Source organism: Ranitomeya variabilis, chromosome 1 (assembly GCF_051348905.1).
Source record: "Ranitomeya variabilis isolate aRanVar5 chromosome 1, aRanVar5.hap1, whole genome shotgun sequence".
NCBI classification, from domain to species: Eukaryota; Metazoa; Chordata; class Amphibia; order Anura; family Dendrobatidae; genus Ranitomeya; species Ranitomeya variabilis.
Genome location: NC_135232.1, coordinates 30,843,583 through 30,855,749, shown reverse-complemented (window position 1 = coordinate 30,855,749; position 12,167 = coordinate 30,843,583). Strand labels below are relative to the sequence as shown.

Below are 12,167 nucleotides of genomic sequence, written 5' to 3'. Positions count from 1 at the left end.
TCTATTTAATTGTAAGTATTTTTAAAATATTTTTATTTAATGTTGGCGGCCTCCTTTATATGTTCAGGTCAGAACTAAAGGGCGGCTATAAACACGGTATCGCATGTAATGTGCGTCTATGGAGTCTCATGACGTCAGCAGATTGTTCCTATTGTCCTTTCTGCTTCTCTATGACTTCTTGGCAGCGACCACACTCACAATGGAGGACATGGAGGCAGGACCCACAATGCACCAGAGTGCCCACACCCCTCTCTGTTGTCAAGATGCTTCTTCTAAATCCCCATAGCAACGAGACAAGCGGTGTAAACAAAGCACAGAGAGCTGGAGGCTGAAACACAGAGACGAGGGTCAGCTGTGAGGCGTACGCAGGTTGTATGGGGGCGTCCGGGGCAAATTAGGAAGCGTCGGGGTGCGCAGACGACGCTCATTTTTGCATTAGTAGAGACCGGCAGGGAGACAGATCACTGGACCTTTGGCTCTCATTGTCATTTGAGGGTCCCCTTAACCCTTTAACGACACGGCAGTTTAGGCCTTAAAGGACAAAACTAATTTTTCCCAAAAAAATTTGAGTCTTTTCTTTTTATTTTTCCATCTGTCCGTGTTTTTACGGGTCAGGTTATATTATAATGCCATTATTTTGCGGTGCGTGTCGTGTACTGTATAACTTTAATTAATTTTTTGAGGAGGGAAAGTGGAAAAAAACCACAAATCAGCTACAGATATTTTTTGTAGATTTTATTTTTTACACTAAATAATGTTTTATTCCGCAACTCATTGTGGACGACTTGATGGAAATTGTGTAAATGGTGCAATGTTTATATGCAGTTTAGATTTTTTTCACATTGATGTCCCTGATGACATCATTAATGCCCCTGATGACGTCAGTAATGCCCCTGATGACGTCAGTAATGCCCCCTGATGACGTCAGTAATGCCCCTGATGACATAATTGATGCCCCTGATGACGTCAGTGACATCCTGTATTGTGATGTCTGACACTACCACAGTTCGTATTCTGCTACCTTAGTGAAAGAGCCATGACAGGCCTACGGGGCTTTTATTAAACCTCCTGTTACCATGGCAATTAAACAACATTTCTCTATTTACCATGGTAACCAAGGAGTTAAATGGCCGGCCACCACGATGGAGAAATGACCCACGCCGTTATTTTTATTACAGCTGTCCTGGAGATAATGTCGTCTGTCCCGATACGTATCCCCACCGACTCCGTGTACGAGGACCTGGGATCGCTGTGCTCGTACGTAACACTGTCAGCCCCGATCCCACACAATAAAAGATCCAGCCGCCATTACTGTGTCCATAGTGTCCCTAACTTCAGGAATGCCGGCAACATTGCCCCCATAACAGGATGAGCCGCAGAGACCCCATCTAAGGGCCAGTCTCAGTGCCCCCATAACAGTGCTGGGCTCAGTATCCCCATAACAGGACCTGTCCAGTGCCCCCATAATAGTGCTGGGCTTGGTATCCCCATAACAGGGCCTGCCCAGTGCCTCCATAACAGTGCCGGGCTCTGTACCCCCTTGACAGTTCCTGCTCTACTAGACCCATGCCAGTGCCCGAGAGTGCCCCAATAACAATGCTCAGCGCCCCCATAACAGTGTTGGTCTCGGTGTCCCTACTACTGTTCCTGCTCCAGTGCCCCATAACAATGCATTTCCTTTGCCCTTATAACAGTGCTCACCTTTTGCCCCCGTATCAGTGCCTGCTCCAGTGCCCCCGTAATAGTGCCCCCCACCCTTTCCACTCATAACAGTGCCCCACCTTTGCCCCATAACATTGCCTGCTCCAATCTCCATTGCCCCCATAACAGTGCTAGTCTCGGTGTCCCCACAATAACACTCCTGGACCTAAAAATTATATTCCAGACTTGTGTTTTCTTTTGTTTACTGAACAGGACCCCGAAATCTGCCCTTGAGGAAGACGATGGCGGCCCCCCAGACTGTACAGAGAGGTCATGTGACGGAGCAGAGACCCCGGCCCCCGACATGAAGACTCGGATGCTTCCTGTGGACAAGCTGTCCCGGACTCAGATGATGGTGGAGCAGTACACCAGTGACAACAAGGTGACCCCAGAAGTCTGTCCGTAGTCACGGGGGGCTGCGGACCCTCCGAGGACGGCAGGATTCCTTCTTTCATCACTTTCAAAGCAAAAGATAAAAATGTCACTTCCACTAAAGTGTTAGCAGTTTTTTAATTTTTTGCACATTTTTCAGCTCATCTTCTTTCCAACAGTTGCTGAAGGCACACAAGGAGTTAATCCGCTGCGTGGCCCTAAGTAGGATCGTCCACGGGGACGGCCACTGGAGGCTGGCCACGGCCTTCGCTGAGCTGGCACACAGCTACCTGACTGTAAGAGGTGAGTCCTCCGCCAGGCGCCCCACCCACCGCTGTGCGGCACACTGACATCCACCATGGCCGGTCAGTGACCAAAAGAAGCCAAGACTGATACCGCCACCTAGTGGCCAACCTGGGACCAGCAGGACAAACGCGTCACGTTAATATTCGTTATATCCTATTCATCACTCATTTCTCTTCTCAGTTTGTTACTGTGTATCAGGGCAGAAAAACGGTATCGACACGGGGCCCAGACTGGAGGGGCCATCAGGACATTGTTATGTATATTAAGGGGGCTTCCGAAGATCAAAAAAGTGGCCAAAGGCTGGAAATGTGGTAGAGATCCCCCACTCCCCCGGCACTGCGGCTCTGGTGTCCCTGACCAGTCTATGGCTGCCAACTCCAAAGTCAAAGACCAGTGGGGAGCGATGGTGCTGGGCTGGGGGCAACAATGCCTTGCAAAAGTATTCGGCCCCCCAGAACTTTTCTACCTTTCCCCACATATCATGCTTTAAACATAAAGATACCAAATGTAAATTTATTGGTTATTTTAAATCTTTGTGGAAATTCAAAAACTGGAAAGTGGGGCGTGCAATATTATTCAGCCCCTTTACTTTCAGTGCAGAAGTTCATTGTGGATCTCTGAATGATCCAATGTTGTCCTAAATGCCTAATGATGATAAATATAACCCACCTGTGTGTAATCAAGTCTCCGTATAAATGCACCTGCTTTGTGATAGTCTCAGGGTTCTGTGTGAAGCACAGAGAGCATCATGAAGACCAAGGAACACAACAGGCAGGTCCGTGATACTGTTGTGGAGAAGTTTAAAGCCGGATTTGGATACAAAATGATTTCCAAAACTTTAAACATCCCAAGGAGCACTGTGCAAGCGATCATATTGAAATGGAAGGAGTATCATACCACTGCAAATCTACCAAGACCCGGCCGTCCCTCTAAACTTTCATCTCAAACAAGGAGAAGACTGATCAGGGATGCAGCCAAGAGGCCCATGATCACACTGGATGAACTGCAGAGATCTACAGCTGAGGTGGGACAGTCTGTCCATAGGACAACAATCAGTTGTACACTGCACAAATCTGGCCTTTATGGAAGAGTGGCAAGAAGAAAGCCATTTCTCAAAGATATCCATAAAAAGTGTGTTTAAAGTTTGCAACAAGCCACCTGGGAGACACCAAACATGTGGAAGAAGGTTCTCTGGTCAGATGAAACCAAAATCGAACTTTTTGGCAACAATGCCAAACTATATGTTTGGCGTAAAGGCAACACAGCTCATCACCCTGAACACACCATCCCCACTGTCAAACATGGTGGTGGCAGCATCATGGTTTGAGCCTGCTTTTCTTCAGCAGGGACAGAGAAGATGGTTAAAACTGATGGGAAGATGGATGGAGCCAAATACAGGACCATTCTTGAAGAAAACCTGTTGGAGTCTGCAATAGACCTGAGACTGGGACGGAGATTTGTCTTCCAACAAGACAATGATCCCAAACATAAAGCAAAATGTACAATGGAATGGTTCACAAATAAACGTATCCAGGTGTTAGAATGGCCAAGTCAGAGTCCAGACCTCAATCCAAACGAGAATCTGTGGAAGGAGCTGAGAACTGCTGTTCACAAACGATCTCCATCAAACCTCACTGAGCTCGAGCTGTTTGCCAAGGAAGAATGGGCAAGAATTTCAATCTCTCCATGTACAAAACTGATAGAGACATACCCCAAGGGACGCAGCAAAAGGTGGCACAACAAAGTATTAAGTTACAGGGGCCGAATAATATTGCACGCCCTACTTTTCAGTTTTTGAATTTCCACAAAGTTTTAAAATAACCAATACATTTTCGTTCAACTTCACAATTGTGTTCCACTTGTTGTTGATTCTTCACCAAAAATTTACATTTGGTTTCTTTATGTTTGAAGCATGATATGTGGGAAAAGGTTGAAAAGTTCAAGGGGTCCGAATACTTTCGCAAGGCACTGTACATTTCCGAAAACTCCCTTTAAGGATGATTCCCATTGCATAAGGTGCTGGTACACTGCTCGGATATGACATCCAGGGGACCTCCTGAACTTGGAGGGGCAGTCGCTGTGTTGTGGAGCCACGGCACCCGCACAGTAACACTCATGGCCCCCCAGCTCCACAGAGAACTATGACGGGGTCTATTACTTGGAGATGCACTGCAAGAACAGCGAAGGGGAACAGCAACTGCAGCGTCCTCTTCATTCTCAAAATCAGTGGGAGTCCCAGAAGATGGTTCTCCCACCGATCATAGATGGCATGTCCTAGATCCTAGACGTATCCCATCAGCTGATAAGCCGAGAAGCAACGTTTATCCTAAGACCACCAAGCCCTATGCTATATAAAACACCTAGACCACCAGGGATGTTGTAAAAACTACAGCCATAGGGATGCTAAGCACCTAGACATCCAGGGATAAGAAACACTTAGACCACCAGGGATACCAAACATCTAGACCATTGGAGATCCTAAACATCTAGACCACCACAGATACTAAACACCTAGATCACCAGGGATACTAAACACCTAGACCACCTGGGATACTAAACACCTAGACCACTAGGGATACTAAACACCTATACCACTATGGATACTAAACACCTAGACCACCAGAGATCCTAAACATCTAGACCACCAGAGATACTAGACACCTAGATTACCAGGGATACTAAACACCTAGACCACTATGGATACTAAACACCTACACCACCAGTGATAATAAACATCTAGACCACCAGTGATACTACTCATCTAGACCACTATGGATACTAAACACCTAGACCACCTGGGATACTAAACACCTAGACCACTATGGATACTAAACACCTACACCACCAGTGATAATAAACATCTAGACCACCAGTGATACTACTCATCTAGACCACTATGGATACTAAACACCTAGACCACCTGGGATACTAAACACCTAGACCACTATGGATACTAAACACCTAGACCACCAGAGATCCTAAACATCTAGACCACCAGAGATACTAGACACCTAGATTACCAGGGATACTAAACACCTAGACCACTATGGATACTAAACACCTACACCACCAGTGATAATAAACATCTAGACCACCAGTGATACTACTCATCTAGACCACTATGGATACTAAACACCTAGACCACCTGGGATACTAAACACCTAGACCACTATGGATACTAAACACCTACACCACCAGTGATAATAAACATCTAGACCACCAGTGATACTACTCATCTAGACCACTATGGATACTAAACACCTAGACCACCTGGGATACTAAACACCTAGACCACTATGGATACTAAACACCTAGACCACCAGAGATCCTAAACATCTACACCACCAGGGATACTGGACACCTAGACCACCAGAGATACTAGACACCTAGATCGCCAGGGATACTAAACACCTAGACCACTATGGATACTAAACACCTATACCACCAGTGATACTACTCATCTAGACCACTATGGATACTAAACACCTAGACCACCTGGGATACTAAACACCTAGACCACTATGGATACTAAACACCTACACCACCAGTGATAATAAACATCTAGACCACCAGTGATACTACTCATCTAGACCACTATGGATACTAAACACCTAGACCACCAGAGATCCTAAACATCTACACCACCAGGGATACTGGACACCTAGACCACCAGAGATACTAGACACCTAGATCGCCAGGGATACTAAACACCTAGACCACTATGGATACTAAACACCTACACCACCAGTGATACTACTCATCTAGACCACTATGGATACTAAACACCTAGACCACCAGAGATCCTAAATATCTACACCACCAGGGATACTAGACACCTAGACCACCAGTGAAGACATTTATTATTTCTAAAACATAAGCAAGCTGGTGATCAGCTCTGGTTACTTGTCTCTCCACTCTAGTTTATAGAGGGGGCTTGAACAGGGTTCCCCCTATTATTATATCAATGCGTCCTAATGGAATATCGAGAAGTGTTGATCAGTTGTGACAATCTCTTTAATGTCATAGATTTCCAGGAGCACTCCGCCTCCTAGTCACAGGTGTTTTAATTACAGCAGGTCCATTACCCCTCCACAGAGAGAGAGAATGGTAGTCTCACAAGAGGTTTTCATAGGCACCCATTCAGATGGAGACGTTTATTCTCAGTGAGGAAGGAAATCGTAGGACCTGGTATAAGAGAGATGCCGTAAAGTGGCTACCAGGTACACATAAAATTGGCCTTTTTTATGCGCTAAACGCGCTCATTTTTCATATTTCTAGTGCAGTAATGCAGTTAAATTTTCATGTTTCATGTTTGCATGTTTCAGCGCTACAGTGTGCTGCCTTATTTGCTTGATTGAATAGATTTCCAGGGATGATATTAACCTCTTGACCATCAGGGCTAAATACTTAAAGAGACATTGACTAGAATTAGTAACTCTGAGAGCAGGACCACGGGGAGAGTGTAAAGAGTAATGATGACTATAATGTAGTTTTTTCGGTGACTGATTTTTTCAGGTTTACCAGTCCAAGCCAGACAACACGCCGAATCTGCCAAAAACATCCTGCTGCGAGGGGTGGACATGTCAAAATCCATAGAAGAGAAGAGAGAAGTGCTGGGAACCCTGGTGACCATTTACTACACTCTGGGGGTGTCTCACCTGATGCAAAATAAATATCCTTTAGTGAGACCCCAAGCAGCGAGTCCTTTCCATAGGCCCACGGCGTGATCTCTAATCCAGTCCTCAGAATATAATACAACACCGCCTTCTTCAGGAGGAGTTAATTGCTGATAAATGTAAACACTCTCAGCAGCACAGAGTATTTCAGCACCATGCTGTGATTTATGTGACCCAGTATATATCGGATTCAAATCCACTTGTATGTTCATTTTTATTGTTGAAAAGGGGGACGACAGCTAAGACGCCATTTTTTTGGGGGGAGGAGGGATGTTGAGTGACATGAAGAATGTGTTATGTCATCAGATCATCATAACATATCAGTGAGCAGAGACCCCCCACTAAGAAGGGGCCAAGTGACCAATTCTGCTCTGCTACACTTTAGTTTCATATTGTCAGCCTTAATGGTCGCACTGGTAGAGAATCGTATCAGAGTTTGCAGAAAGTGGAGAAAATTGTGGAAGAACTGGAAGAACTTCAGGAGAAGACGTCAGTTCTTGGCAAAGTATCTGACAAGGACATAGCGCTGGCGCTGGGGAGGTGAGCGGAAAGGTACCGGCAGCGGCAGGAAACTGGCTAATAGATTACCCGTAATTGTGGTGATCACTGTACTCCTCCTAGTTTACCTTCACCCCATTAAAGAGGATCATTTCTCATCTACTATGTGAAGGGGGAGAAGAGCAGAGCTGTGTGTCATTACCAACACTTCCCTGCATCAGCGAATAATGTAGAGTGCTGTATTTAAGGGCACACAGCTCTGCTCTCCTCTCTCTTTGCATTGTAAGAGCTTTGTGACATGGGAAGAAGAGCAGAGCTGTGTATCATTAAATACAGCACTCCATATTATTCCTTGTTGCCTGGGATAGATGCAGGGAAGTGTTGGTAATGACACACAGCTCTGCTCTCCTCCGGAAGCCACAAAGCTTTTACTACTGGCATCAACTGTGTGAAGGGGGAGGAGAGCAGAGCTGTGTGTCATTACCAACACTTCCCTGCGTCTATCCTAGGCATCGGAATAATGTAGAGTGCTGTATTTAATGACACACAACCCTGCTCTCATCCCCAGCCCTTACTGCCCACATCTTCTGTGCAAAGGGGGAGAACAGCAGTGCTGTGTTTCATTACAAACACAACCCCATGCCAGTATGCCAGGCATTGGGGAATGCTGCCGTAATAACTGGCAGAGATCCATAGAAGTGTATGTGACACTCTGCAGCTCCCATACATCACTCCCAATCCCCGTGATACTTGCACAGAGTTGTTTGTAATGACACAGAGTTCTGCTTTCCTCCCACTTGGCACAGAAGATACTGGCACTAAGAGCTTTGTGACCTGAGGAGAACAGCAGAGCTGTGGGTCATTAAATATACCTTCCTGCATTATTCCCCGATGCCTGGGTAAGATGCAGAGAGGTGTTTGTATTGAAACACAGCTCTGCTCTCCTCCCACTTGGCACAGTAGATGCAGGAAATAGGAGCTTTGTGACCTGGGGAGGAGAGCAGGGTTGTGTGTCATTAAATACATCTTTCTGTATTATTCTTCAATGCCCGTGTTAGGGAAGTGCCAGTTGTAAGATGTGTGTGACCTAGGGGAGAGAGCCATGCTGTGTGTAATTATATGTGTGTAATTATATGTCCTGCTATGCCTTATTCCCTGATGTCTGGCAAGTGTATATAATGACACACAGCTCTGCTCTCCTCCCCTGCACAGTGATCGCCGGCAGAAAGAATTGTATGACCTGCATAGACCATATCAAAATTCCAGAAAATTCTTCCAGTTCTGTGAGATTGCTGGGGCGTCTTGCACCCTCTGCTATTTTGAGGTCTAGCCACAGATTTTCAATGATGTTCAGATCAGGGGGCTGTGAGGGCCATTGTAAAACCTTCAGCTTGCACCTTTTGAGGTCGTCTATTGTGGATTTTGACACGTGTTGAGGATCATTATACATTTGTAGAAGCCATCTTCTTCCTCTTTTCACCTTCAGCTTTTTTACAGATGGTGTTTAGTGATGAGCGAGTATATTCGTTGCTCGGGTTTTCCAGAGCACGCTCGGATGATCTCCAAGTATTTATGAGTGCTCAGAGATTTAGTTTTTGTTGACGCAGCTGAATGATTTACAGCTACTAGCCAGCCTGAGTACATGTGGGGGTTGCCTGGTTGCTAGGGAATCCCCACATGTAATCAAACTGGCTAGCAGCCGTAAATCATGCAGCTGAGGCAGCAAAAACTAAATCTCCGAGCAGTCATAAATACTCGGAGATCACCCGAGCATGCTGGGGAAAACCCGAGCAACAAGTATATTCGCTCATCACTAATGGCGTTATGTTTGCATCAAGAATTTGTTGAAATTTAATTGAATCCATTCTTCCCTCTGCCCTTGAAATGTTCCTCGTGCCATTGGCAGCAACATAACCCCAAATCATGATTGATCCATGTTCTTTTCCTGAAATTCTGTGCCCTTTTTTCTCCACACATATCTTTGATCATTGTGGCCAAAGATTTCTATTGTAACTTCATCGGTCCACAGGACTTGTTTCCAAAATGCATCAGGCTTGTTTAGATGTTCTTTTGCATACTTCTCATTCTGAATTTCATGGTGAGGATGCAGGAGAGGTTTTCTTCTGATGACTCTTCCATAAAGGCCATATTTGTGCAGGTGTCTCTGAACAGTAGAACAATGTACCACAACTCCAGCATCTGCTAAATCTTTCTGAAGGTCTTTTACATTCAAAGGGGGGTTTCTGATTTTCCTCTCTAGCAATCCTACAAGCAGCTCCCACTGAACTTTTGCTTGATCTTCCAGACCTTATATTGACCTTCACTGCTCCTGGAAACTGCCATTTCATAATCACATTTCAAACTGAGGAAAGGGCAATTTGAAAATGCTTTGCTATATTCTTATAGCCTTCTCCTGCCTTGTGGGCCTCCACTATTTTTCTATTTTTCATTTTCAGACTGCTTGGCAGAACCCATGGCTGCTGTTTTGTTTGGCACAAGGTTAGAGGAGGCCGGGATTCTATAAAGCTGGGAAATTGTCATCACCTGACCTTTCCTAATGATGATAGTGAATAAACCATAACCCTAACAGGCTAATTAATGTCTGAGATCTTGGTCAAAGTTATCTGAGCACACAAATCTCCAAGGGTGCCCAATCTTTTGCATTGTCAGATTTCCCTTTTTGTAATTTTTAAAATGTAAAAGATAAAAATATATATTTTCACTTTTTGCCTAAAATACAAAGGAAATGTGTCATATGTAACTTTAGCCCTTTTAGATCATTTCATCTTCATCTTGATTAACTGTTCACAATAATAGTAATTTTGACTAGGGGTGCCCAAACTTTTACATTTATAGGCTGGAACTGCACATGGATTTTTTGATGGGGTTAAACCTAAGACATAAATTTGTTTAAAATGTAAGGAGAAGTATAAAGGAAAGACCAAGATGCCTCTTCTCTTATATCCACGTGTGTGTGTATAGATCAAATACAAGCTACATTTGTGATGCCCGTATTAAAGGGGTTGTCTACCCTCCCAAAGATTGCCTTAAAAGCCATAAAATATTCACCTTTCTGACCGCCACTGCTCCTTCTCCAAAGCTGGTGGTGTCTCCCTGCTTCCTTTGTCTTCTGGACGTACAGGCATGTGACCAATACAGCCAATCACTGGCCTTATTGGCAACCCTGTTCATCACCAGTCCTGCTCTCAGCTCGTACATTGTATCCAGTGCAGACCATGCTCTGTGAGTGAAACATCCCGGACTCTAGACTGATACATTATATCCAGTGCAGACAATGCTCTGTGAGCGAAACATCCCGGACTCTAGACTGATACATTGTATCCAGTGCAGACAATGCTCTGTGAGCGAAACATCCTGGACTCCAGACTGATACATTGTAACAATCCAGCGGAGATCTGTGCAGCGGCTGCTGATGTGTTTAGCTCGTAGAGCATTGTCTGCACTGGATACATTGTATCAGTCGAGAGCAGGACTAGACATGTCTACCTTGGTTTTCCAGGGCCTGTGTGATGCAGGACAAGCTCAGCTTAGCTATGAATTTCTTCGAACAAGCTGTGAAGATCGTCATCTCATCTGAAGGAGACAGCTCCGCGGAACTGATAAGTATCTACCGAGACATGGCCCGGACGGAGCAGATGAAGAGGAGGCACGAGCCGGCCATTCACTACTTGCTGCAGGTCAGTCGCCATCATATCACAGCCGTGAAGGTGGTGACCAGGGCTATGATATTGATGAGGTCACACAGCTCCCCACATTTTGTAGTGGTCGTTCTTAACTCCGTACCTGAGAACGGCCGCCACATATTGTATGGCGCTGCGTATTTCCGTTCTGCTGCAGGATTTGGTAACACCTCCTCTGTGGGGGCTTCAGATGTTGGACCCCACCGACCTAATAATGATGACCTATCCTAAGAATAGTCCTCAATATCAAGGTTCTGAAAAATGTCTTAAAACTGGGAAGACAGGCCATGAGGCCACCATTGTCCCCCATTGCAGGGGTAGGTTTTCGCCCTCTGATACTGCACTACTAAATTATCTTCCACCATTGTTCTCTGTGTGCAGGGTTGTATCAGCTTTACACAGTAAGGTTACACCTGACATATATGACATGTGGTATGTGAGGGGCACTGACAAAGATTTCACATTGAGGCTTCTTAGATGTTTTTTTTATCTCTTCCTCACATGGTGTCTGTATAGGCCCATTCTATATGCCAGGCCGTATATAAGAAACTGAGTGAAGAGGCAGCACAGACCGGGCTGCTGTTAGCTAAGGCCTACGCTGCCGCTGGACATTGTGAATATAACGGTAAGTGAAGCACATTTTATAGATTTTGTGAATGTACTGTGACATCACTGTGTGTATTATCCCTGTACTGTGACATCACTGTGTATTATCTCTGTACTGTGACATCACTGTGTGTATTATCCTGTACTGTGACATCACTGTGTGTATTATCCCTGTGCTGTGACATCACTGTGTGTATTATCCCTGTGCTGTGACATCACTGTGTGTATTATCCCCGTACTGTGACATCACTGTGTGCATTATCCCCGTACTGTGACATCACCGTGTGTATTATCCCTGTACTGTGAC

At 45.2% G+C, this 12,167-nt stretch overlaps 1 protein-coding gene across 5 annotated transcripts in view; it reads left to right on the top strand.

Annotated features, from left to right (window-relative positions):
• Nucleotides 1–285: 285 nt before the first annotated feature.
• TTC23L (tetratricopeptide repeat domain 23 like) overlaps nucleotides 286–12,167 on the top strand; it is a 42,642-nt gene continuing 30,760 nt past the window's right edge. Inside the window, exons 1-8 of one of the 5 annotated variants that reach the window (XM_077281716.1) lie at nucleotides 286–369; nucleotides 1,179–1,257; nucleotides 1,915–2,083; nucleotides 2,253–2,376; nucleotides 6,895–7,051; nucleotides 7,470–7,595; nucleotides 11,074–11,251; nucleotides 11,771–11,879. In XM_077281716.1, coding sequence (XP_077137831.1) covers nucleotides 1,193–1,257; nucleotides 1,915–2,083; nucleotides 2,253–2,376; nucleotides 6,895–7,051; nucleotides 7,470–7,595; nucleotides 11,074–11,251; nucleotides 11,771–11,879 — 928 coding nt within the window. In that variant the 5' untranslated portion in view covers nucleotides 286–369; nucleotides 1,179–1,192. Of the gene's footprint in view, nucleotides 370–432; nucleotides 1,258–1,914; nucleotides 2,084–2,252; nucleotides 2,377–6,894; nucleotides 7,052–7,469; nucleotides 7,596–11,073; nucleotides 11,252–11,770; nucleotides 11,880–12,167 lie in introns of those variants that run through there. The other 4 variants (XM_077281722.1, XM_077281730.1, XR_013220965.1 and 1 more) reach the window with 4 other exon arrangements.